The sequence below is a fragment of the Pelodiscus sinensis genome, chromosome 14 (genome assembly GCF_052426305.1).
Source record: "Pelodiscus sinensis isolate ZL-2025 chromosome 14, ASM5242630v1, whole genome shotgun sequence".
NCBI lineage: Eukaryota > Metazoa > Chordata > Testudines > Trionychidae > Pelodiscus > Pelodiscus sinensis.
This window is the reverse complement of record NC_143065.1, coordinates 30,910,768-30,936,878: the sequence shown is the minus strand read 5'-3', so window position 1 is coordinate 30,936,878 and position 26,111 is coordinate 30,910,768. Positions and strand designations below refer to the sequence as shown.

Genomic DNA, 26,111 nt, shown 5'->3' with positions numbered 1-26,111 from the left:
AGTCACTGCAAAGCAGATGGCGATTTTGTCAGGCGGATGAACCACAGGAAACAGAAGAGGTTTTAAGAGCAGATTTTGCCAGCTGCCAGAGTGAGAAAACAAAAGGGAAGACACTGGAAGAACAGCCAAACCATGCAGAGATGCAAGAGAAGTCTACCAGCTGCAGCTGTCTGTCTGGAAGCCAGCTCGTTAGGGCATGCCTGTGCCCACCCACAAGACTCACTAAAGCGTCCAAGCCTGCCATCTCCTATGATCAAAGGAGCTGAGCCAACACTAAACTAGCATTACTGCATAACCCCAAAACATGACACTGAAGTTTAGATATAAAGATTAAGATTGCCAGTCTCCAATGGAGTACAAGTAGGTGCAGTACTCACTAGCCCTTCTTCATAAGTATATTGCCCTACACACCTACTGCTATGCTATTGGTTACCTATACATCTCTATCCTTGTCTGGTTGCTACAGTTTTATTAAGCCTGTGTATTTTTATCCCATCGCATAAGAAAACCCCCATACAATTCAGCATTTTCATTGTCAATATTTCTCCTATCAAAACCAGAACTCATTTCCCTCCATGCCAACTAAAATTCTGCACTGGAAAAGCCAGACTCCCAGCCAAAAAGCAGCTGTGATTTTGAAGTCCCTTCACAAGGCTGTCGTCCCAGCTGGCTGGTCATGCAGATTTTTTACCTCTAGAAGAGTTCACTTTGTAGTTCACTAGAGCACACATCTGTTGCACAGACACAACAGGAGTTGGTAGTGTGTGTCTCACTCCATTTCCTTCTTTTAGTCAAACGTTTCTCACAATTACTCTGAAAAGAGAACGTTTAACATGATGCCTAGGAGGCAGAAAGGCACAAGGACACATGACCCTGGACCCTAACACTGCGTGAGTAACATGAACACACCACCATCACACCTAGCACATGATTTATTGATTACAAAACATTTTCTATGTCCACTCTTCTAAATAATTAAAAAAAATAGCAGGAGCAATCCGGGTTTTACTAGACCTCAATGACTTCATCCCCTTTCTCCCTGGACTGAAATGGCTCTCACAAAAAGAGGCTCTCACAGAAAGGACTGAAAAAAATTGCAGGAAGTCCCAAACCTTTTTTTCTCCTCCATGTCAGAAAAATTCTAATCAAGCTTATTGAATACATTGGAGATCATGTGAACAAAGGGAAGGTACCATAATTACACTGGGACTGAATGGGAACAAAGTCAAGGAACAGGGCACAAATGGTGGAAAGGAAGTCAGTGCTTGAAAGGAGTCTTTAGAAGACATCTGTCTTTAGATGAATACACAGGTGTACAGTAGGCTGCATTTTTGAGTCCACAATGACTTCTGTAACTCAATCACTTAATACAGTTATATATGATCCTCCCACAGCTGACCCAGTCTTATTTTGATTGTCTGCCAGATCAAAGATGGCTGAAATCACAGAAAGCATAAAGTAGATCCATTGTTAATCAACACACTGTCTTTTCAAGGCATGAGTTTCCCTGCCAGTTAGTTCAGAACTGAACTGAATTGAGTGAGAAGTGTTCAGTGCTAAAGGGTTCCGTGGGGTCACTTTGATACAAAGTTCAAGAGAAACCATTGCATAAAGAACCCTACACACAATAGAGGGAAAGGGCTCAGGAAGTGAAGTTACTGACCCCTCTAGTGCTCACAGCGTTGCTATTAAGTACCCAGTGCAGCAGATCAAGGAGAAATCCAAAGCCATGGGGCCTCACATAGGGCCCATTTACAAACTGGCAGCCACTGCTCAAGCTCTGCACAAGCACATTCTGCCTGCTGAGGACCATGCAGTAAAAATAAATCAAAACAAAACCTACCAGTATTTTTGACCCCCACAAAAAAGGGTGATAGCTCTGCAAAGCCACTCTCATTACAGTAGTTTAGGGGAGGGGAGATGAAATAGTCACAGGATGAGGCCATAGGAATTGGCAGAAAGAAAGTCTATGTTCACAAGCGAGGCTAGCAACTCGAAAAACAAATAGGGGAAAGAAGTGCATCCCACTTTTGCCATTAGCTCATACTTAGATTTTATGCAGACACATCTATGTATATAGGCCATGACTCCTCCAGACAAACATTGCATTTTCTTAGGAAAGGATTTAAGTTACTACAGACGTCTGCTAGGAAATCTTGGAAAGAGGATACAAGTCAGTCTTTTAAAACAAGATCTTGTTTATTTTGGTATTTATTGTTTATCTCGTGTTGCTAACAAGTTCTCATCCTAACCTAGTAAAAATATTAGATAGAAAATATATGTCCCTCCCTTGCCTCCCGCCGCCCTTCTTGTTTCTTAAATAAAAGAATCACATTTTCAAGCATGAGAATGAGACAGGCTTTTCTTTCATGACACTCCTGTTTTATATCGCTGTAGATATAAAATGTAGCAGCCACAGCCCCAGAATCACCAGTACTGCCCCATACTCCTCACAACCATCAATCTGTTTCTCCAGAAGCACATTAAGACAATATTTAGCACTTATCTTGTACTTTTCATCCACAAATCAAAAGTGCTTTACAGAAGTGAATCCACATAGTTTCCATTTACAGAGAAGGAAACTGAGGCAGGGAGGAGGGGAAGTGACTCACCTGCAGTTACACAACATACTGGCAGAGATGGGAAGATGTTGTTACTTATACCACTTAACGGAAACAAAATTAACAGAAGCAGAGATATTTTTGTAAGCACTGTTCCATCCCATCTGGAGCTTCTGGGTGTAGGAATGCAGGCTTGTGGCATCAAGGAATTAATGGGAACAGTTGAGAACTTTGGGAAAGACAGAAGGATACATTAACAATGGAAAAGGGTAATGAAGAGTGAACTTTTGGTGTGTGAGACAGAGAGAGCGAGCAGATAACTCAGTTATCTATCAGCTACAGTGTGTTTTATCAAGCAGGGGACAATGTGTGAAGACTCCCTGCTCAGAGCTTTAATAGAAAGAGCTTGAGAAACAGATTGTAGGTGAAAGATTCTAAAACTATGAAATAGTGTTCTGGGCTGGAGAGGAATGAGGCACAACTGCATGCATGTTCTGACACCTCCCCCAGCAAGTGGCCTTCCAACCTGAAATCATTTGTTACAGCCCTGAGAAACTTCCCATCAGCAAATACCCCGGGAAAGAAGACCAAAAATATGTATTCTTCCCCGAAGATTACATTTTCCATAGCCAGGCTTTGAAAGCCTCAACAATCCTGCACAGATCCAGAGAGGCAGCTGGTTAGAACTGGAAGTCCATTCTATACTTAGTTTACACAAGTTCATGTGAATTAGTTCATCTGAATCTCAATTTTGTCATCCATAAAATGGCAGCAATACTTACCTATTTTTGTGAGAGGGCTTTGGGATTCTTATATAAAAATTGCCTTCAACAGGGTTGAGATAGGTTATGTTTGCAGGAGAGGAGAAAGGAATGAATCTGGGTGGGATGTGAAGCCTGTCACATCTAGGTGAGGTATCCAAACCCTGTCCAGGGTAGCAATGACAAAAATAATATTATCTGATGGCTATTCAAGGATGTGTGAGATGAGTTTGTGACTTGAGGACTTTCCCAGTGAACAAGGGACATTAGATATCGGGTAATTGAACAGTCGAGTAACCGCATGAATTCTTACTTGTTACTCAACTATTCTATAAGCCCCAAGGGCAGGGCTGACAGTGAGTGAGCTTCCAGGCCCACTCTCAGGGAGCTGCCCTGCTACCTCATGCTGCTTCCTCTATCAGAGGCAGCAGTGCGGGGTGCCAGGAGGGAGCCACTCCGTGAGTGGAGCCAGTTTATAAACCAGCTCCCCACACAGACTGGCTGCCTGCCACACTGTGTTGCTGCTTCTGATACAGAGACTGTAGTGCAGAGAGGCAGCAGCCCCTGTCCGCCGGGGGTCCGATCTTCCCGCAGATGAAGGGTGCTCCACCTCCATAGAGCAGCCTCCCCTATTCACCACCACGTGCTGCTGCCTCTGATAAAGGCAGCAGTGTGCAGGTGGACAGGCGGCATTGCAGAGCCAGTGCTAGGGGGAACAGGCTCCTGCTTCCTCCCACCCCACTGCTGCCTCTGATACAGAGGCAGCAAGAGGCAGGGGAATGAGTGTAGTCAACAAGATTAACTGATAAACCTAGGCTTATTGGTTAATTGTATAGTCAACTACATATTGACATCCCTATAGTGGACAGGTGGCCACAACTGGCCCTTTTTGATACCTCCAGCAGACTCACATCAAGGTATAACTAGGCTTTCAGTCTGAAGGGCTTTCCTTTGAGGGCAGCACCCTCAAGGGCACTCCCCTGTCACAGCCCATCATGTGCAGAGAACAGCAGTCTCCAGTGTCAATCCAGCACCTTTCACCAACCCTATGTTTGCCTCAAATGACAGCATTCCCTAGGAAAAGTTCATTCTGCTTCCAGCGATGCACCCATCTATCTGTGCTTCAATCCCAAGGAGCCATCCATTAGCACCCCTTGCCTCCTCATCCCCAGTTCTCATTGAGAATAGGGTGTGAAGCAGGAAAGGGCAGGCAGCATTAAGTCAGCAAAAGTCAGACCATCAGCTACAAGCTCCCAGCAATAAAAATGAATCCAAGTTCCCTCTTCTCCCAGTGTGAAATCCAGCCTCGCTTCCTCTAACTTCAAGGGAAAGGCAAGCACAATTTCTAGTGTCAAAGAGACATGCAGAAAGACACCCTGGAACCAGCTCTCTCAGGTCTAATCCTGTTCTATCCTGGTGACTATAACCTTGTGGTTTAAGGCATTACATAGTAGCTATGGGAAAGAAAAGGATGCCACAAGTACGACATTCTCCATATTCATGTACCTGGTATGCGCCAGTGACTAGGGCTGGCTCTTTCCCACACAGTGAGCGGAAGAAAGGTTAGGGAAGAGGTTGACATTTACCACCAGGGACACATTTCGGGCCCATTAAGCTCTTCTCCCTGAGGCGCCAAAGAGAAAGCTGATCTCAAGTTTCAGGCCCCTCTGACGCATAACCACTCTAGCTACCAACCTTCCCACCCTACGCACCAACTCACAGGTTAGGCATGCAATCAGCCCCTCCCTTGGAACTTGCCACTTTTCACGAGGAGCTCAAAGTGCTTTAGAGAAGATGTCTCAGTCTCATCCTCATTTTACAGTTAGAAACTAAGGCACAAAGATTAAGTGACTTGCATAAGTGTCAAGAACAGAAATAATCTCCCCTGATTCCAGTGACCTGCTCTAATTACTAGACTGCCCTACTAACAGACCTTTCTCTCCTAATGCCTTGCATATCAACATGGCTTGAGTACACTGTATCAAAACAAAAACCAAAAGCTAGTTTTGTTTCCCTATAACAGTGAAGGTACAAATTAAAAAACACTACCAGCATGGCTTCTATTCTCTCTGTAAGATGGACGACCTGCCTTGACCAGGTAAAAGGGCATTGGTACTGAAGGAAGTGTTTGGTATTTGTGGAGAATTCTACCTTTGCTATCACAAAACAGACGAAGTGAGAAAAAAGATGACACTGCTTGGAGAAAAAGGATTCTCAGCTACATTTTGTTCATCAATAGGGGTGAGAAAAGACGGCTTAATGGAACAACAGGCTTTGGCAGTATGAATGGGCTGGTATCTCTGAAAAAGAAATGGTCACAAGACTAATCTATCAAAGTGGCTTCTTGAGAACAATGGGATTCCCTTTCAATAGCTTGAGAGTGTCAGCTGCAAGTCCTGGGAAACAATGCTGGTTGGGTAGGGCTTCCAGGTCTTACACAAGCAATGGTTTGGTTTCCTAGAAGGCATGAGTGTCTGGCTTTGGTGTGTCCATTATGGCAGCAGCTGCCCTGGCACAATTGTTCTATGTACAGCTGTGCCTCATGTGGAAATTAACAACATATTCTGCATTAGTCCGCTGCACTGAGATGGCAAAGGGCTCAAAGGGGTGAAAGGTGAATGCAACCAGGCGTCGTACTGTGTGATTGATGGGTCGGCCCAAGAGTCCTGCTTGGATTTCAAACTTTAGAAGACCAGAATCCCGGGCATAAAATCTGTAAGGAAGAGAAAACAGAGAATGATGGTTCTGTCTATTCCTGCTCACTGGTTTTGCCATCCTGGACTCTGCATGAAAATGGATACCACTGATGACTACTCTTTATTCCATTGCTGGTATTTATCCAAAGTCATGCTGGTAAAATGGTGACACAGACTCAGCCTGCACTAATCAATAAGTAGCACAGACTAAGCCATTAGAGGCAGCAGCACAGGACAACGGACAACTGGTCTGCATGGGGAGCTGGCTTTTAAATACAGAGGCAGCAGTGCTGGGTGGTAGGGGGCTCCCCAGAAGCGGGGTGTGAGTGCACTGCCTGCTGGTCCCACCTCTGGGGACTATAGAATTCTTATTGGTTACTCAACTATTCAATTACCAGATATCTAACATCCATTGCAGTAGTCACTATAGTGACTTCTGCTTCAGAACTGGTTAGACACCATGGGACTAACAATACAAATGATGGAGGGTCACATAGGAAAAGTCACTTCATGGGCAGAAATTTTTAAAATCTAACATTTACTTCTTTTAGTGCTATAAACCACAGAACTTCTTGCCAAGGGCTGTATTTCAGACTTGTGAGCTCCAATTTCTGGATCCAGTTAGAAATAAAAGACGTTATCACTATTAGATGCATACTGTCTCCCTACCATGCCACTGATGCAAACATCTCCCACAGTCATAAAGGGTGTTACACATGAGCAAATGAGAAAAAAATCCACTCCTTTTAATAACTTGTAAGCAGCAGCCTTCACTCTCCAACTGTGAAAAAGTAATGTCTCTCCTGTTCTACAAAAGAGACTTCACAACTTCACATTGCTGCAATTTAACTTGGCTACTCCTGTCCCTTCATTGTGTCCCCATTCAGAAAAAGTAGGAGAGCCACTGGACTTGACTTTGCCCTAGAGCAGTGGTCACCAAGCAGTAGATCAGGAGCTACTGGTAGATCTTGGAACCTTTGACAGGTGATCCTGACTGGTTTGGCCAGGAGGCCAGCACTTCAACTGCCCTGCTCAGCACTGCTGCGCTGGTCCTGCCCTTTGCTTTGGAGCTGCCTGCCATCCCTGGGAGCCTCCTGCTTGCTGTGCAGAGCATAGGGAAGAGGAGGGGGTGCTGATATCTGGGTGCCCTTCTCCACCCACCCCCTCGTATCCCATCTCCACAGAGCAGAATGGGGACAAGGATGAAGAGAGTTTGCTGATTGCTTTTGGGAATGGTGCAGGGCTAGGGTAGGGGTGAGCCTGCCTTAGCACCACTGCACCACCATCCAGAAGTCACCTATGGTAAGCATCCTGAACCCCCTTCCTTTACCTCAATAATCTGCTCCAGCCTCAGCTCAGAGTCCCTCCTACACACCAAATCCTTCAGCCCAAGATCAGAGCCTGCATCCCTCTCCTTGCACCCAAGCCCACTGACTGATAAAAGTGAATGAGGATGGGGAAGGAAGGGAGGATGGAGTGAGCAGGGGTGGGGCCTCGGAGAAGGGGTGGGAAGGAGGTGGGGCGGGAAGGAGGTGGGGCAAGGGTGTTTGGGTTTGAGGTAGATCCTGGATTGCACTTAAATACAAAAAATGATCTTGTGCTGAAAAAGATTGGAGACCACTGCCCTAGAGTGCCTTAAACTACTTTACTTCACAGTCACTTGCAGCTTTTCAGTGAAAACTGTCACTGCAATAGTGCAGGATGAAGTTACTTAATGGCCAAATGCAGTGATCACAGCAAATGTGGGTGATCTGGAAAGGGGAAATAATTGCCCTATGTTTGTACTACCACCATGGACTCAGAGTGGTCCATTGTTTCAAACCTGGGGTGCTCTGCAGCCTGGTGTGCAGGTAAGAAGTAAACAGTGCTCTTTCATGACTTTCTGGTCCATAAGCAGAGCAGTGCTGGCTTGACTCTGGAAGGAGTTCTGCCTAGCACTCACTTCATTTGTTTATATTTCCTGTCTCCTGCAGGAATTCTTCTCCATGTCCAAGAGTGATGCTGTTTCAAGCTGCATCCTCTTCATTTCTAGGAGAGCACAAAGATCTAGGCAACTTTACTGTCTACCTACAGCTTTGATGGGATTTGCATGTAATTTAGAAACCAAATGGCCTCCTGTTATTACACAAATCCAGCAGCCCTGGCCCTAAAGTTGGCTCAACTATTATGACATTTTCTGAGCATGGATTTCTGATGCTCATTCTGTCCCTATATGTCTCCATTTTCTTCCTGCCTTGAAGATTTTGGTTGTTTGCATTTGTCTCTGGCTTCTGCTCAAAACTGCTTTTGTATCAGAGCACATTCTTCCTATCACCACCTGCCAGCCTGATGCACTCGCAGCTCTTAGGCTGGCAGAAATGGCTCCAGACAGATTCTTTCAATATCTGAAACTCTCTTTTGATAATGCAGCTTGCTAAATTCCTCACATTTTTTCTAGCATGCCTTTCTCTTCTCCATGCTCCTTCCTCACCTGAATAAAAATGCCAACCAACCTGCCTGACAATTACATACAAGAACTAAGCAAAAGAGCTACAATCTTGGTAGCTGGCTTTCCAAAAATCTCCCTCCTACACAGAACTGGGCACATGGGGGGTGGTTTCTAACTAAAACATGGCCTATAGGGCTGCTTCTCTCTCCATAATTCAAGGTAATCAACACATTCAAGATGAGTTCCTTATAATTTTAAAGATGTGCTCAGTTTGGTATTTTTAAAAGTGCTCCGCAATCAGAGGCCATTTCCATGGACTCTTGCTTCTGTGGTACTGAAATATAAGACCGTGTGTAAATAAAAAAAACTAGACCAGACTTTTCAAATTGTACAAAAATGGTAAAATTATCTGCAACCACTTCTTTAAATAAGCTCCTTATTAACCCTTTAGATTTACAAGCCTTAACCTCCTAACATGGGAGGAGTTGTGTTAAGGATTTAGGGAGCTCATGCATCTCTCCCACAAGCTTTGCAGTGCTCTGCTGTGAGTTTGCTACCGAGCTTCTTGCAAACAGATACTGGGTAAAAGGCCCTGCTGCCACTCCATCAACAAAGAGGCCATGAAGCAGGAGGTTAGCTACTCCAGTAGCTGAAAAAGAAGACTGCTGCAACCTTCCCAAATTTTTTTGGCCACGGAACCCTTTTAGAACTTTGAGAAACCCCAGCCAGGAAAATTGGTTGAGCAAAACAAAAAAGGTGTGTGGGAGGGTTGAGTTCTCATGGAACTCTTACTTTCACTTCGTGGAACCCCAGGGTTCTGCGGACCACCATTTGGGAAACACTGTTCTAAGGGGAAAGAGTCAGTAAAACCAAGAGAGGGGAGGAGTTAGGTTAGTGGCAGCATAGAGCATATGCTGAGTTGATGCAGGCAGCGCTGTAACTAGGTATTTTTGCACCCAGGCCAAAATATTAATGATATGCCCCTCCCCTTTAGATTAGCACGCGTGATACTCTTTACTTTTGCAGCTTATTGTTTTTACTTATTGCGTCTTTGCACCCATGATTATGATGCACCCGGGGAGAGCACCCCACTTGCCCTGTCCTTGTCACAGCCCTGGGTGCAGGACCTGACTATGGGACCTCAAACCACATCTGGTGTAGAAGAAAATAAAATGTGGATTGAATGTAGATTGGGATGCTGATGGGCTTTGTGCCAAAGCCATTTGTACAGAACCATCACTATAAATCCTACATTACCAGTAATGAGAAAATAAAGCTAAAGTTTCTTTATTTCAAAACCGTTTTCTTCATGATGGGCTGCTGTTGTAACTTATCGCTGTCTTGTGTGAAAGAAACATGGCAGCACTTTTCCAGCTATTGAAGGGTTAAAGGTTACTTCTGCTACTGAATTGCCCTGTGTACTATAAGCAGGAAACTGGGAAGTAAGAGCCCCCCTACAGCTCCAAATCCCTATTCAAGGCTTGATTGACTGGCATTTTATAACCTGGATGTCTAAAGCACAAAACTGCCTGTCTACTCAGGGGAGAGAGGGAAGGTGGTAGTTTGCTTTGTTTACTACAGAAGACGTGACCACAGAAAACATCTGCAGTCCTGCTCCCTTTTGTCTGTAAAGGCTGCACAAATATTGGCGGATACAGACAAACACCACCCAGTGAGATCTCTGAACATCAAGAACAGTGACAGGAAAGGAAATGGAGATTTTTCTGCAGATTGTACAGTTGGAAATCAATTAAATAGTTATAATTTGGGAACTGTCTGTATATGAATGGTCAGAAGTTCCCAAATTTTAGTCAGGTGAAGTGTGCAGGATGTAGAAAGGAATATTGTAGACAGCAGGTGACCAGGCTGTTTTTCAACTCTCTGGACTAATCAAAACACTGACATTAGGGTAGTCACAGAGCACACTATTAATTCTTAAATCTGGTCTGGAGTTTAGGTTGAACTTAGCCACACTGGGTTGATTTTTTAAACAGCAGGTTGTTCCATCAATTAAAGTCAATTTCTGTACTCCTGCTAAATTCGATATTGCATAGTCAACTTTATGGTAGTAAAGACACAGTGCTGTGAAACTCAATGTTCTTGGACCCCAGGAGGTGTCCCACAGTGCCCTGCAGTGACTTCTCTGGCCATGAATTACAACTCTATGGCTCTCCATGTGGATAAAAAAAGCACCGGGAAATTTTGAATTTCATTTCCTGCGTGTCTAGCATGGAGACCTCAGAGCAGGCAGAACACCCAACCATGAGTTTCCAGGGCTGCAGATGATCACAAGCATGGAGCATGCAGGAGATCCTGGACTCATTGCTGTGTGGGGAGAGGGATCTGTCCTTGCAAAATGAACCAGCAAAAGAAACACAGATCACAAAAGGGAGGAAAAAGAGAATGCCAGGAGCAGTGCAGAGTGAAAATAAAGGAGCTGAGGCAAAGGAGGCAAATGGACAGACTGGAGCATCACCACAAACATGCGGCTTCTACAAGCAGCTTCATGGAATACTTGCGGGGGAACCCAACCAGCTTCCCTAGACAATCTGTGGATTCCTCCCAGGACACTCAGGCATACTCAAGCAGCAGAATGGAGCACAGCAGAATGGAGGAGGAAGAGGAGAATGGTCAATAGTTGAGCCGAGCAACCAATATCACCAAGAGCCAAGAACTTTTTATAATCTTGGAGACAATCCCCTCCTCCCAGGATGTCTCTCAGTTGAGCACTGATTCCGAGAAGGGCACTTCTGGTGAGTTCCCTTTTTTCTTTTTCCTTGCTAAAAGTGGTCTAAGGCAATTGGGTGTGATCTGTAGTGGTCACAGTGCTTACACAGTGGCAAGTCCCTGAAACAGCTTTTAACATGTCTGGACAATCTGCCCATAAAACTCTCAGAGGAAATTTTTCATCTCTCTCACAAGGTTTCAGGGGAGGCCTGCCTTATTCTGTCCTCCATGGTAGGATACCTTTCCACACCAAGCCAGCAGAGTAAGTGGTCTAGCATCATTTCAGCACAAAGTGGCCACATTCAGTCAGCATCTGCTCCCCATCACTCTGTGTGATTTGAAGAAGGCTGATATCTCGCATGGCAATCTGGATGAAGTAGGGGAAGCTATTAGCTGATGCCTCTGCAGTAAACCTCCATTTGCTCATGCTCAGTGAAGCATGGCTTGAGCTCCTCCCCTGCCACCATGCCTGGTCCCCTTCCCTCCTCCCCACCCGCTCCTGTGGGAAGGGAAAGTTGAACTCTCCCAGCAAAGAGGGGGGTGCTAAACACACAGGTGCCATTTGACCCCCCCTGGCCTTCCACCATGCTGGAACCCCCTCCCACTCTGTCCCTTCCGCCTGCTCCTGCAGAAAGGGAAAGTTGCACTCCCTCAGCAAACAGCGGATGCCGAGCACACAGGTGCCATGTGAGCCCCTGTCCTGCCCCCATGCCTGGGCCTCCTGCTCACTCCTGCCTGCAGGCTTGTGCCCCAGCTCATCCCTTACCATGCTTGCCACCAAACTGAGACCAGCTGCTTCCGTAAGAACTCTGAGGTGTACTTGCTGCAAAGTGTCTGCTTAAAAGCATAAATGTGGTCTGGTACATAACACATCCCTATTGTCTTTATCAAGACCTTTATTCTAACAGATTCGGTTTTACATTCTACAATGTATCTCCTGCAACGTCTACTCTTCACTGTTCATTACAGTAGGATCAGTAGTCAGCCTGCTGCCCATGGACAGAGGCTGTCCGAGCTCCCCATGGACAGAGGCTGGTCCGCATCAGCAGCCTCTGTCTGTGGGGGATCTGAGCTCCGTGTGGACAGAAGCTGCTCCGACATCCCATGGAGCAGAGCAGCCTCTGTCCATGGCAAGCTTGGACTCGCATTTGGACCTCACATGGACAGAGGCTGCTCTGCCCCTCCCACTCCTGCACTACTGCCTCTGTTAGAGGCACAGCATGGGGCAGGGGCGGGGGCAGGCGGCACCTTGGAGCTGGTGCTGGGGGGAAACCGGCTTTTTACGCTGGCTTCCCCCAGCACCGGCTCCTGCATGTCCCCCCTTGCTGCCTCTATCAGAAGCAGCAGCGCAGGAGTGGGAGGGGCAGGCAGATCTATTGCTCATGGGAAGCCTGCTTAAAGCTAAATCCTCGTGGGCTCCCGCTCGTGTCCCCCACCCCCACCCCATCATTGCTACCACTGATATAGAGGCAAAAGAGTGGGGTGGTTGTGTGCGTGTAGTTAGTAGGTATATCAGTTAATCATTTACTCGACTATACACTAACATCCCTATTATTAAAATATATTTATTTTTGTAAATGTGTAACCGGTGACATTTTCAGCAGCTACATGTTTACATGCAAGCGGGTAGGGAAGCACTGGGAGCACTGCTCTGTCTGTGGGGGATCTGAGGACAGACAGAACTTCCTAATTTACTGGTCTTCCAGAATAATTTATGCAAGGACTTTGGTCAAATGGGAGAGATGAGGGGGAAAGGCAAACATCCCTATACATACACATCAGTCTGACACACACATACGTTTCTGAGAAACACACATTTAGTCCTAGCCATGTGCAATTTTCAGACGCTTCCTCATACCTGATGGGGTGATCTCCACACGTCTTTGGCCGTTCCATGACTGATACCCACTTGTCGTCATAACTGAAGAGAGAGAGGTCAAGGTAAGGGCTGCCACTGTAAGACTGAGCACTGATTGGAAGCTGACCCAGCAGCCTCCGCACAGCTTCTGTGTGCCCTCCATACTTTGCATTCACAATAGTGTCCTTAAACCTGGAAGAGAAAAAGGGATAGATTTTATTTGCACAGCACACAAGCAAATGGCACAATGTAGGTATATTAGTGTTTGAAAAGTACAGAGATAACAAAAATCAAAACAGCAGCTGTTTAAAAACTAGTACTATTAGCTTCAGAAATTGTAATTCACCTAATACACCATCAGTCTTGATTCTGATGATCTTTTACCCACTCTAGTCAGTGTTCCTATTCTGCTTCAGAACTACAGACTGACAAGCCGATAGGAACTTGCCATTCCACAAGGTCTGGGCTACAGATGCCCTGCAGTACAGGAAATATATGCAGGATCAGAAATGGGGAGAGATGGATTAGCATCTTATCAATCAATCAATCCAATTTTACTGCAACTATTGTAAACATTGTAAATGAAGCCTTAAGGGTGTGCAATAATAGCTGAATTCCACAGGTTGAAGGATGACTTGGGAATCCATCTCTCCCCAGCCATTATGTTTTGATTGCACAAAGGGAAGAAACTGTAGAAGAAGAACCACCTTGAAGAGAAGCCTGCAGCTGTTTACCTCAACACAGTCTGAAACGTTCTTTCCTGTGAAGAGATTTATCTAGATTGGAGTATTTCTTTTTTACAAGTTCGTAAGCAAAATTTGAGCTTTTTGCTGGTGCGATCCAACATTTTTGAGACCAACAGGTAAGAACAATTTATTAGGAATCGTTTATATTGGACTGTAAACTCTGAGAACAGGGGCCTATTACGTTTACTTATTTAAAAAGCAGCATCCCATCCCTATAACCAGCCCCATTATAGGCTCTGACAACCAAGCAGATTGCTTATGAAGGTCTTGACTTTTGTTTCAGCTACAGAACAAGAGCAGCACTTCATAGGTTTGGATCAAGTTCTGTCTCTCACAAGCAGTAAGGAATCCCCAGTGGGACTTAAGGAAATGTACAAGATGACTAAGTCTCCTTCACTTGTATGGATGCAACAACTTGAATCAAAATGAAGCCCCCCTATAAGCAATGGCAGAAACGGTCACTAAATAGTTATGCTGAAATTAAATAAGCTGTGGGAAGCAAAAGAAACTCTCGCACACTTGGGCACATCACTATATATTCCTAGGAACTTGTTTTAGAAATATCACCAAATGCATTACTAACATGACTTGTCTATTTAAAATAATTTTAGAAGACCTGTTTACTTTTATATCTTACTCTACTTTCATTGACACTAGATTGCAGTTTTACTCTCACACTGGAAAGGAAAGTCCAACTGAAAAAAGGAACAGCATACTTTTTGCTGAAATTGTAGAAAATGCCACAAACACAGCTTTATTCACATTACATTTGGGGAAAACCGTCTAGCAAAATAAATCCCAAGTTTGGTGACATTTTTGGTTTAACAAATCCTTGCTCAGATAAAGTCACAACACAAGGAGTGCTGGCAGCAGTCTTCCCTCTGAAATCTTTCTCCGTAGGGTTGGTTGCATAGATTGTCATGTATGCTTTCTAGTGTTGGTCTACCATTTATGTGGAAGGCCACACAAGACAGAACTAGGCATACTTTGCATCGCCTTATGTGTTCGGCAGATTTTAGAACCATAAGGCTGTGTTGAGATGTACCATTTTCAGAATGGACTCATATACCCATCGGTCACTAATGATCTAAGTTTTTCAAGGTTGCCATAGCTACTTGATACTGGCCTTTGGATGGCAGTGTTGAGCATGTACCTATATGGTATAAGGCATGCTCCGAATGGCTCACCGGCGCTGGATCTGTCTGGCAAAGTTGTTACTGGAAGCTGAGCAGGGAAACTGGACAGCTTCGCTGTGTAGGGTGGCATTCCTGAAGAGATCACAGAAGTTCTCAAAGAGCTCCAGTAGTTCATCCGAAGTATTCTCGAACACAGCAATAACTTCTGTGGTCACCATGTTGTATACAACAAAGAATGAAGGCTGCAAAGAGTAGCAGTGTTAGTGGTTTTCCAGCAGAGTATAGACATACAATACAGGGCCAATATTAGCTGGGAATCCCTCCCCCCATACACACAACACACAAGACTACCCACAATTACTCTGCTATGTAGGAGAATCTCACATGCACTATACAAATTCATCATGCTATTCAAATAACTCAAAGGGTACCAGATTATCCAGCCTATTCACCGCAGTGTAATTATTTATAAAGGGAACTTAATATGCTTTCAATTTTTCATTTCAAACTGGATGTCAATATTTCTGTTTTCTTTTCCTCACTCCCCACCAAATATAAAATGCTTTTTAAAGTGGCAGATTTAATTTTCTTTCCTGCTGGGGAAGTGATTTTAAACCAGGTGCTGGCTGGCAACAAATTATTTTTCCTGCATGTGAAGAGCTGAGAGCTTTTTTTTCCCCCACATTTATTGTCTTCCCCTTCTTAATATTTCCAACATGCAGAGATGAGATATTTTTAGTGCATTCTGTTCCAACACTGCTTGCAAAAGTTTTGCCCTCCACGTACCCTGCTGATGTAGAAATGAAAGCCTAAAAGAGAACAACTATTTCTTTTTAATACTAGCACTCATATCCAAGAATTTCCAGGTGCCATTGCAATTGTAAATCGAAAAGATGACTCAGGTACTTCTGCAGTAAATCTTTCCCTAAGTAACGTTAATCAATTGCTACAGACACTAACTTTCCAACCCAAATATAAGACACATGCATTACCTCTAACACCACATAGCAACAGAGTAACACCTTTGTAAATCCTGAAGAACTCAGACTTACACATGTCAAGACTTCACCCTACAGGATAATTTGAGGGTTGGGGAGAAGAATGAGAGAACTCAGATAGGTCTCTCAAAAAGGGATGGCATTGGGACTAGAGATGTAAATGGTTAACAAAATAAGCATCACCCTATTATGGTTAACTGGTGGGGGCTGAAGCAGCCTCTCTGCAGCAGCTACTGCCCATGGCGGAGGGAAGTGGGGGAAGGGTGCTCCAGCCAGTGGGCTGGAGTGCTTCCCCAATATAATCAGTCAACCAGTTAAACATAAAGTTTAATGAGTTAACTAATTAAATGGAATTTTACATCTCTAGTTTAGACTATCACTACACCAAACCCATGGCCTGTTACAGAGTTGTGTTGGTTTTGGAGAAGGTGATCCATGCTACCCTGTTCTTTCTCTCAAGAGAGCTGTTACTGAAACATTGTTACTTAGGGTACGTCTAGACTACATGCCTCTGTCGCCAGAGGCATGTAGATTAGGCTACCCGACATATTAAAATGAAGCGGCGATTTAAATAATCGCCGCTTCATTTAAATTTACACGGCTGCCGCGTTGAGCCAACAAACAGCTGATCGGCTGTTTGTCGGCTCAGCGCGATAGTCTGGACGCGCGGGTGTCGACATCAAAGGTATTTGTCGACCACCCAGGTAAACCTCATCCCAGGAGGTTTACCTGGGTGGTCGACAAATACCTTTGATGTCGACACCCGCACGTCCAGACTACCGCGCTGAGCCGACAAACAGCCGATCAGCTGTTTGTCGGCTGAGCGCAGCAGCCGTGTAAATATAAATGAAGCGGCGATTATTTAAATTGCCGCTTCATTTTACTATGTCGGGTAGCCTAATCTACATGCCTCTGGCGACAGAGGCATGTAGTCTAGACGTACCCTAAGACTAGTCAGAAAATGGAGGAAATGGATGGCTGCCAAATACCCACATATTATTCCCAATCACCTGAAGTATTGCCTAAAAAATCATTACCCTCTGGAAAGACTCTTACTGGTCTATAGAATTGGAGTGCAAAGGAAAGGAGAAGGGTTTGATGACCCTCAATTCAACTCTGTACACATATTTACCACTTTAAAAATTGCAAAATTACATTTCTAAGGTATTTCTTTTACAGGGAGCTCTATATTCATTGTAATTATTTACCAATGGAAAGTGCCAAACCAGAGAAACTTTTCTTAAGTTATATTTTAGAGCTACTTGTTTTTGTGTGGGATGTTATTCTATACTTGGTATCAGTTAGGTAACCACATAGCTATTGAGAAAAGCATCGCACACATGAACCTCTGTACAGGAAACCCCCGCTTTAGGACAGCCCGAGCTGCAAGTCCCCGCACTTATGACCATTTCTGTAAGTGCGGAAGGGGCTGAAAACCCTCGACTTTTGTCCCCGGCCCGCATTTACGATGGCGCACAGCACCTATCGTAAATGCGGGTTCGAGTTAGGATGCCCCCGACTTGCCACGCTTCCCCAGGAACCCATCGCATCGCAAGTTGGGGGCCACTGCACTCTGGGTGTCCCTAATCTGGGTACACCTGTGGTACAGACCCTGGGAGGCAAAGGGAGAAAGGCAACTCAGGGATGCATTTCCTCCTAGACTTTCCCTGCCACTCCCATAGTAGTGAAGGGGCAGTGCCGAAAGCAGCAGGGAGTGTGGAGCCATGTGTCCCTGGGAATGGGGTGCCAGGTAAGCAACCCATCCTTATCATGCTCAGACCCCTCAGCAGCCTCCCTGACCTGGCAAATTCTTTAATCTGGCATACACTGTTTTCCAGGGTTGCCAGTTTAAAGAGGTTCAAGTGTATATCCATAGTACACTTCATGTCTAGACCCATAAGAATAAATACATCATATTCCATACTTTCAGTATAGGATCCCACTAGGGATGTAAACAACTAGTCAACTACCCAATAAGCATAAGCATATGCAGCTTAAAAGCCAGTTCCCCCCAGCACTGTCTCCATGGGGGAGCAAGGGAGGCAAAGACATAGCGGGGGACTGGTCGTGAGCCAGGAATCAGCTGATTTCCAGGTCTTGCCCGGTCCCAAATGCTGTGCCTCTGCTTTTTAAAAGGATGAAGAGGCACCAGGCTCATAATACATTTAAAAAGCAGAGGCGCAGCTGGAAGGGGGAGGGGGGACTGAGTGCAAGATGGGAATTAGCTGGGAGCTAACCCCACTGAGGTTCCACAGTTTCCCCCCTAATCAATTACTCAATTAGCTGATTAAACACAGTTTAACATCCCTAGTTTCCACTACGTGTGCTGGTATTATTCAGAAGACTGAGTTGGAAAACATCTACTAATCATCTAGTTCAGGCCACTGCCAATGTAAAGATGAGATCCCAAGAAGTCTAGGGAAAAACAAACCAGACTTGATATTACACTGTATCTTAATTTTAGGCCTTACTGCATAATAGGGATGTTAGATAGCATATAATTGAATAGTCGTGTAACCGCATGAAGTTTTAGCAGTTACACAACTATTTGATAGTCCATGAGGTGGGGCCGCAAGCCAATACATTCCTGGCCCCACTCCTGGTGTGCCCCCTACCACTCTGCGCTGCTGCTTCTTTATCAGAGGCAGCAGCACGGGGTGGCAGTAGACCCTGTCTGTGGGTGTCCGAGCTCCCCATGGACAAAGACTGCTTTACAGCAGCAGTCCCTGTCCTCAGGGAGCTCAGACCACCCTCCCGGAAAGGGGCTGTTGCGCGACAGCCTCCCAAGCCCCCCTCCATGCTGCTGCCTCTTATAGAGACAGCAGTGTGGGAGGAGAGGAGGCAGGCAGCACAGTGGAGCTGGTGCTGGGGAGAACCAGCTTTTAAACTGGCTCCCCCCCAGCAGCAGCTCCTGCCTCCTCTTCTCCCCGCCCCTGCTGCATGTGAAGGCAGGTCTGCGGAGCCAGCACGCAGGGGGAGCCTGCTTGAAAGCCAGCTCCTCACATGTATTGGCTCCCGCCTGCCCCTTCACCTTCCGTGCTGCTGCGTCTCTGTCAGAGGCAGCAACACAGTGTAGTGGAAGGAGACGAGGTGGATCTGGTGCTTGTGGAGAGCCACTTTTAAGCTAGGTCTTCACAGGCACCACCCCTCACCCCTGAGGCAGCGGGGGGGGGGGGGGGGAGAGTGCATGTAGTCAACAAGATTAACTAATAAGCTCAGGGTTACTGATTAATTATGTAGTCATCTACACATTGACATACTGCAAAATCAAACAAATAAAGGAAAGGTTAGACTCAAATACAGAGGAAAGAACAGAATTTTCACTAAATATAGAACCCTGCTTCAGCTGCCATAGAAGCCATCCTAGAGCAATGGAAATGGCAGGAGGGACCTTGTGCTCAGGTAGGCAGATCTAAAACATGACCTTTTCTGTGTTCCTTTCTACTATTTTCTGTTTGTTTAAATGCATAAATGTGTTTATCAAAAGTCAGGCTTCATGTACATTTTTAAACAATCTTTCTATGAGTTGTAATAAAAATTAAAATCTCAACTTTTCCCTCTTAATGTACGAAAAAAAACCCCAAAGTCATAAATACCAATTCACCCAACTCTTCCTCAAGCAGAACCTAGGAGATGAGATGGGCCTAATTGTCAGCGAACTCTGGCTCCCTCAAATCAGAGGTAAGGGAAAGACTTTCCACAACTCAGAGCCTTACACAAAGACCAGCTTGCTATTGGGAGACCCCGGCTGGACCGGGCTGCACGCAGTATTTGAAAGTGGCAGCACCATGTGGAGACCAGGATCAGCAGGAGAGTCCCCAGCTACCCTGGGCTACCTACGGCACTGCCACTTTGAAATGCCGCGAGGTGCATGGGGTCAGCTGGGGACTGCTTCAGTCCTCCACTGGACCCATGCTCTCCACAGCGCTTTCACCCTTGAAGTGTAGCAAAGCTGTTGCTACACTTCAAAGGTGGAAGCACCCTTATTGACTAATCAAATAGTGCAAATTGCATCGACTATTCAATTAGCCAAATAATTGAAATTTTACATCACTACACAGACCATCACAGAACAAAATCAATATCTGGAAGTGATTGCAAAAAAAGTGGGAAACTAAGTGCGTCTCCTGAAGAACTAACCTAGTTTGCTGCTGCCTTTCAGGCTTTAAGCCAGACATGAACTGTATCAGCTATGAAATCTAAGTGTACTTGAAATGGAAGCAAACTAAAGAACATTGCAATGATCAGTCACAAATGCCCGTCAAAGTCCACATCCAAGTGAAAAGGTTGCATTAATCTAATCAGGAAGTCTTACAATATTTTTGGACACGGACAGAGCTCAAGACTCTATGACAGTGTTTTTTTAAACTTTTTAAGACTGAGGAATACCAAACTTTTTTTTTTTTTTTTTTTAATGAGGAACACCTCTTTTTTGTTTCAGCAAGATCAGACTAACACGGCTACATCTCTATTACCATTCACCAAGGATTTTTGGTTGACCCCCCCCAAAAAATTCAGGGGGAAAAAGGGTCGGGAGGAAAGTTACTTAGGGAAAAAAAGGGTTGGGGGAATGTCAGAGGAAAGAAAGGTCGCCTGCTCCTTTAAGGGTAGCCATTTTGAATTCTGTTGTTCTCCACGGCACACCTCTGACTGCCTCCCCGCACAGCGGTGTGCCGCAGAACACAGTTTAAGAAACACTGCTCTTTGAGGAATAAAGTGGGCCCCAAAACACAACCCAATTGCAATATCAATGTTATTTTTTGTGGTTTTGTTCCACAAATATTTCAATGCTGCTTTTTACAAAAGAGCCTCAGTCCTCAACGATTTTACAACAACAAACAGTGCACACACTCTAATATTCTTTGTGATTCTATAACAGACTAATGTATGTGAACAATGGAAGAAACAACAACCAAAGAAAGTTTCATAATGGGCAGCTACCATCCATTTATTTCAACTGTTAGCCCTAGAAAAACAATGGGACAAATATTGAGGGCAGTAGGAAGGGAGTTATTAAGCTTGCAGGGAAAAAGAAACAATGAGCAGAACTGCAAGTTTAGAGAGAGTTCTTGCCAGATAATTTTAATAGAATTATAAAATAAGCAGATGAAAGGAATTAAGTAGATAAAAAAAATGTAAAGTAGTCTGAGACCAATCTCATATGGACTGAAAACAAATGAAAGTCTCTAGGAAAAAGGCAATAATAAACAAGTGTTATAGGAGTGAGGGGAAGTCTACCACATAGACTGGCATTAGAGCTGGTCTGATTTAACCTTATTACTGACCTGAAAGTAGGAGTAAACAATGTATTAGTTAGAAATAGTAGATGATACCAAAATTGACTACTGTGCCATTGCACAAGCACAGAATTCATGTCCTCCACAGATTTTTTTCTCCTGCAAAATAAATGATTCGGATGGGGAGGTGAAAGCCATGCGAGGAGTCATGTTACAATTACACTTTTTGCACACGAGTGGTGTACATGGTATCAGAAGAGAGGCAGCTGGCTCATGGGCCAGAGTAGCCAACCTTGGAAATGGAGGGGGCAAATGTTGCTTTCTTCATAGTGCGCCTTGCCAGCTAAGGAGACAGGTATTATGTGGGAGGACAAACAGAGCAGGGCACATGGGGCTCTCACAGGCTAGAGTTCATAATAGCTAGTGAGGGGAGACAGATTGGATGCAGAGATAGTGGGGAGACAACACTGAGCTGGGGCTGAATGGGAATAGGAGAGAGTGCAGGGACACATGGGAATAGGGGCATCTATGCCTGGATGAAAGGGAAGTGAGGGTGCAGATACAGAGACACATGGATACAGAGCAGCTATGTCTAGCAGAGTGAAGATGCAGGGACACATGGGGACAGAGAGGAGTGGGGTATAGGGCCACAGGGGACACTTGCAGCTATTCCTGGCTGAATGGAGGTATAGGGACACACAAGGCCGGGGCAGATGTGCCTGATTGAACAGGAAAGACTAGGGTTCAACCACGGTTTGCATGGGGAAAGATTCTCAACTCCCTAACAATTGTCTCTCTCCCCCCAAAAAATAAACCTGTTCCATACTGCTCCCACCCACATCCAACAATCAGGCAGGTTCACTCCCAGGCTCATTCCCAGCAATTACTTCCCTCTCCTTCAGTTCTTCTGTTACCCCAACTCATTAAAGCCTTTGCACTTCTTTAGAAGGGTGCGGGAAATAAATTTAAAGTTGCAGAAATGTATTATATTGTATATTTTAACATTCAAATTTCTGTATTAATATGCCTAGTGAGAAATCTGTGTGTCAAAAACCATTTCCTAAATCTTTTTTGTTGTCTGTATTGTTACAGTCGTACTTACTGACAGGTATTTTGAAATAAACTACCAAAATAATTGAAACTGGCCTGATTACATTATTATTTTGGCAAATAAAATATGCAGAATTTTGCAGAATTTTAAAATAGTATGCAGCTTTTAAAAAAATTTTGGTGCAGCGCTCTCCCAAGCATAATTGGGAGTTGAAAATACCATCCAGGACAGAAAGAGAGCAAGAGGCTTGAGGGATTAGAATTGTAAGCAGAAAAAGTGAAATTTAGCTTGCAAAAAATGCCAGCTATTACAACTGAAAAAGACTCAAACACACATACATACTAAGAGATAAATATCTGGAAAACAGTAATGGCTTAGAGATCCAACTATGCAATACAATACAGCAAGAAAAAAGGGTCAGTTTAGGGTGGCACATGCAGAGTCCATAGGCCACACAGTAGGGAAGTTAACAGTTCTTTACATTATTCTAGCATGACTGCTTCTAAAGCACTGTTTAGTCCGGGGCACCAGAATTGAAAGAAACTGGTGAGAGTGGGGGAAAAAAGAACAAAATGATCGTCAGGCTGGAAGGATTGAAACCAGAAGCTAATTGAATGAAAATTATATAGTTTGTGTAAGTCATCTGATTCAGGAGTGGGGAAAGACTGGATCACTCTCTATAAGTAACAGTAGTGTAGTATAGAAAACAAAATTGCATTTACTGGAAGATGAAATTGGATTAACCACATTGCTCTTCTCTCTAATTTCTAACAAGTTTTGACATTGTAAGAGGGGGAAATCTTGCCAAATACCATCCAAGATACCACCAAGACACCTCACAATAAAATCCAAATTATGTATTGTGGCAGACCTAACAGCACATTTCTACCCAGTACTCAAAAACCCAACTCAGCACTTATACCAGAAACTTAGCTTATAGTATTTATCTGCATAAGAATAATCTCAACAAAGAAATAAGCTGCCCCAAGAAGACAGGCCCTACCTGTGAAGGGTCTGTCACCCGCAACGTGACCACATCTTCACTGGTGTACTTAATAAACAGATGGCTCTCATCCAACAGCTGCATTTTCCACATACGCAACTGCCTCAACTGATCAAAGTACTGGAAGAACCTTCTTTTTGCCATTGCACTCCCATCCTGCTCTGCCCTCCTCCACAAGTACACCAACAGCCTGTGTTTCAGAGAATTTATGAAGGGCTCTTTGTAGGGATTTGCCATCCCTGTCTGACTGTCCCGTTGTACTTCCGGATAGACAGCAGACAGGGTCAGGAGATCATCCTCATAGCAGAAGCGGCCTATAGTCCGTACATCAATGAATGTGCCTTCAGGTGTCACCTGAAATACATGAATAGTCTGCTGTTGCACAGAGAGAATAGCCAAGATATTCTTATACAGGTATAGGCCCTGGTTGTGAGATAAGATGACTTTGTCACATTTGAATGTTCTTGTGTCACACAGTCTCCCTGTGTGAAGATCTATGATATGCAGAGAATAGTCCTCCAAAGGGGACCTAGGATTAGGAGTCACTGATTCACTGTTGCGATAAACCTCAAAAAATGGGGGATGAGGTTCCTCAGGCAGGTAGGCAGCAGAGCCAACAATCACATAACGACAGTCATCGGTGAACAAACTGCATTCCCGGTTCAAGTGCTCGCCATTGGAGGCCACATTGGTGATATGCAGCAAGACAAAGAAACGTTCAAAGAGCCGCCCACGAATGTTGACAGATCGTTGGTCATTGCCATTAGCCAAGATCTCTCCCTCATAACCCTGCAGGAGATCCTCTGCTGCCTGGCAGCCTTGATACTCATAGATCTCCAGGGAGGTCTGGTCCGAGGAGAAAGCAATGAAGTAGCGCCCATCAGGGGAGAACTTGCGCAGGAAGCAGGGCGGCTTCTCAACGTTAACCACAGTGAAGTTGGGGAAGACATTCTGGTGGAAGACCCGGACCTGGTGCCAGTGGGTGCCGGCTTTACCAGAGCTGATCCTTCGGCGCTCCAGGCGGTGGATGACGTTCTGGTTCTGGATTCTGCGGGGCCTGATGGTCGGAGCCTCATGATCCATCACTTCATCGTCCCTTGGGAGGGAAGAAACACACTGTACTGGAACTGCAGAACCAACACCACACGCGGGGGTGGGGGGGATGGTAGGGGGTCCCCTGGGGGCGCCGCAAGGGTAACACCGCGGGGACCCGGCGGCGGGGTGCCATGCTGAGAGGGGGGCGGGAGCCTCCCCCAGAGGCAGCCCCAGTGTCGGGGCCTCGGGGTGGGAGGCTCACAGAGTGAGGGGGGCGGGGCGCCTCGGCAGAGAGGCTGCGCTTCCGGCGCTGGTGGGCGTCGCGAGTCTCCTCACCTCTCCGGGCCGCAGCGGGGTCCCGGCGCCTCCGCAATCCGTTCACTCGATGGCCGCCGCCATCTTTCCGCCAAGGCGCCGCTACTAACAACGCCTCAGCCCTGCTGACGAGGGCAAGAGGGTACCACGGCAGTGCTTCCGGAGCGTGGCCGCCGGCAGGCGCTGAGAGTCGGCCGCACGCGGCAGCGACAGTGGCCCCTGGCGGCCGGAGGAGTCATCGCCTGTAGGGGCCTGGGCAGCCCCGCCGGGAACCATGGCAACCACCACAACTGGGCATGATGGCACATGGGCCCCAGCAGGACAGGGCACCCCCAGGGCACAGTCTGGACACACCCCAGGAGGGAGCTGTACTCAGCTTTGGCAGGGCATTACCTCTGTCCCCTACAGAGCCAGCTGTGCCCGCCAGGCACCCTCTTCGCCAGTATCTCCCTGCCCAAAGTGCAGTGCCCACTCTCCCCTCCGGTCGCATGACACCTCTCCGTACAGCCACTGCCCATAGGGATTTTTAACCGAGAAGCCTGGGCTTGTCGGTTAATCTTGTCGACTGCACACACTCCCCCCGCTTGCTGCCTCTGTATCAGCTTTAAGCAGGCTCCCCATGAGCACCAGATCCAAATCCCACCCCCATGCTGCTGTCTTTGATAGAGAGGCAGCCGAGCGGAAGGTGATGAGCACAGGGAACTGGCTTTCAAGCAGCCACTATTCACAGGGCATTTGGACCCCTTGTGGATGGGGGCTGCTGCTGTGGACTAGCCTCTGTCCACAGGGAGCTCGGACCCCCCATAAACTGGTGCTGCTGCCACGGACCAGCCTCTATCAGAGGCAGCAGCGCTGGGCGGCAAGCAGCTGGTCTGCATGGGGAGCTGTTTTTTATAGTGGCTCCCTTTGCGGACCAGCTCCCTCTTGCCACTCCACGCTGCTGCCTCTGATACAGAGGCAACAACATAGGGTGGCAGGGGCCTCTCTGGGAGAGGGGCTGAGAGTGCACTGGCTGCTGGCCCCATCCCTGAGAACTATCGAATAGTTGTGTATCCCCTAAGATTTCATGCAGTTACACAACTATTCAGTTACATGATATCTAACATCCCTGACTGCCAACAGACTCCGAAGGGTGTCTAGCTCTGAAGGGGTGTAGTGGTGTGGGTAGAGCAAACCCCATGCAAAATTGGTACTCTCTTCCAGTGCCTATTCCACTCCCACTGCCCATCGGCTAGGTATTTAGTCTCTGGATTGCCTACTAGGGTTTCTGCAGGAATACCTGAGTCTTTATCAGTCTTTATTCTGCTTCCCTTGTATGACATTTTGCAGTGAAATTCAGAACAATGAGAGGGTCAGTCACTATGCTTTGGTGTTGTGGCTCCTAAACTGGGTTCCTTGTAAACATCCTGCATTTCACACCCTGAGGCTATGTCTAGACTGGCATGATTTTCTGCAAATGCTTTTAACAGAAAAGTTTTTCCTTTAAAAGCATTTGCGGAAAAGAGCATCTAGATTGGCACGGACGCTTTTCCGCAAAAGCACTTTTTGCGGAAAAACGT

At 45.8% G+C, this 26,111-nt stretch overlaps 1 protein-coding gene across 1 annotated transcript; it reads right to left on the bottom strand.

Moving 5' to 3' along the window:
- Positions 1-2,180: 2,180 nt before the first annotated feature.
- On the bottom strand, positions 2,181-24,814 carry DET1 (DET1 partner of COP1 E3 ubiquitin ligase). The gene is made up of 5 exons (XM_006139296.5): positions 24,574-24,814; positions 23,203-24,298; positions 14,965-15,155; positions 13,032-13,223; positions 2,181-6,035 (listed from the first exon to the last, which is right to left on the bottom strand). Exons 2-5 carry the CDS (start codon positions 24,283-24,285, stop codon positions 5,846-5,848), a joined length of 1,656 nt encoding a protein of 551 aa, XP_006139358.2. The 5' UTR covers positions 24,286-24,298; positions 24,574-24,814; the 3' UTR covers positions 2,181-5,845.
- Between the last annotated feature and the right edge of the window lie 1,297 nt (positions 24,815-26,111).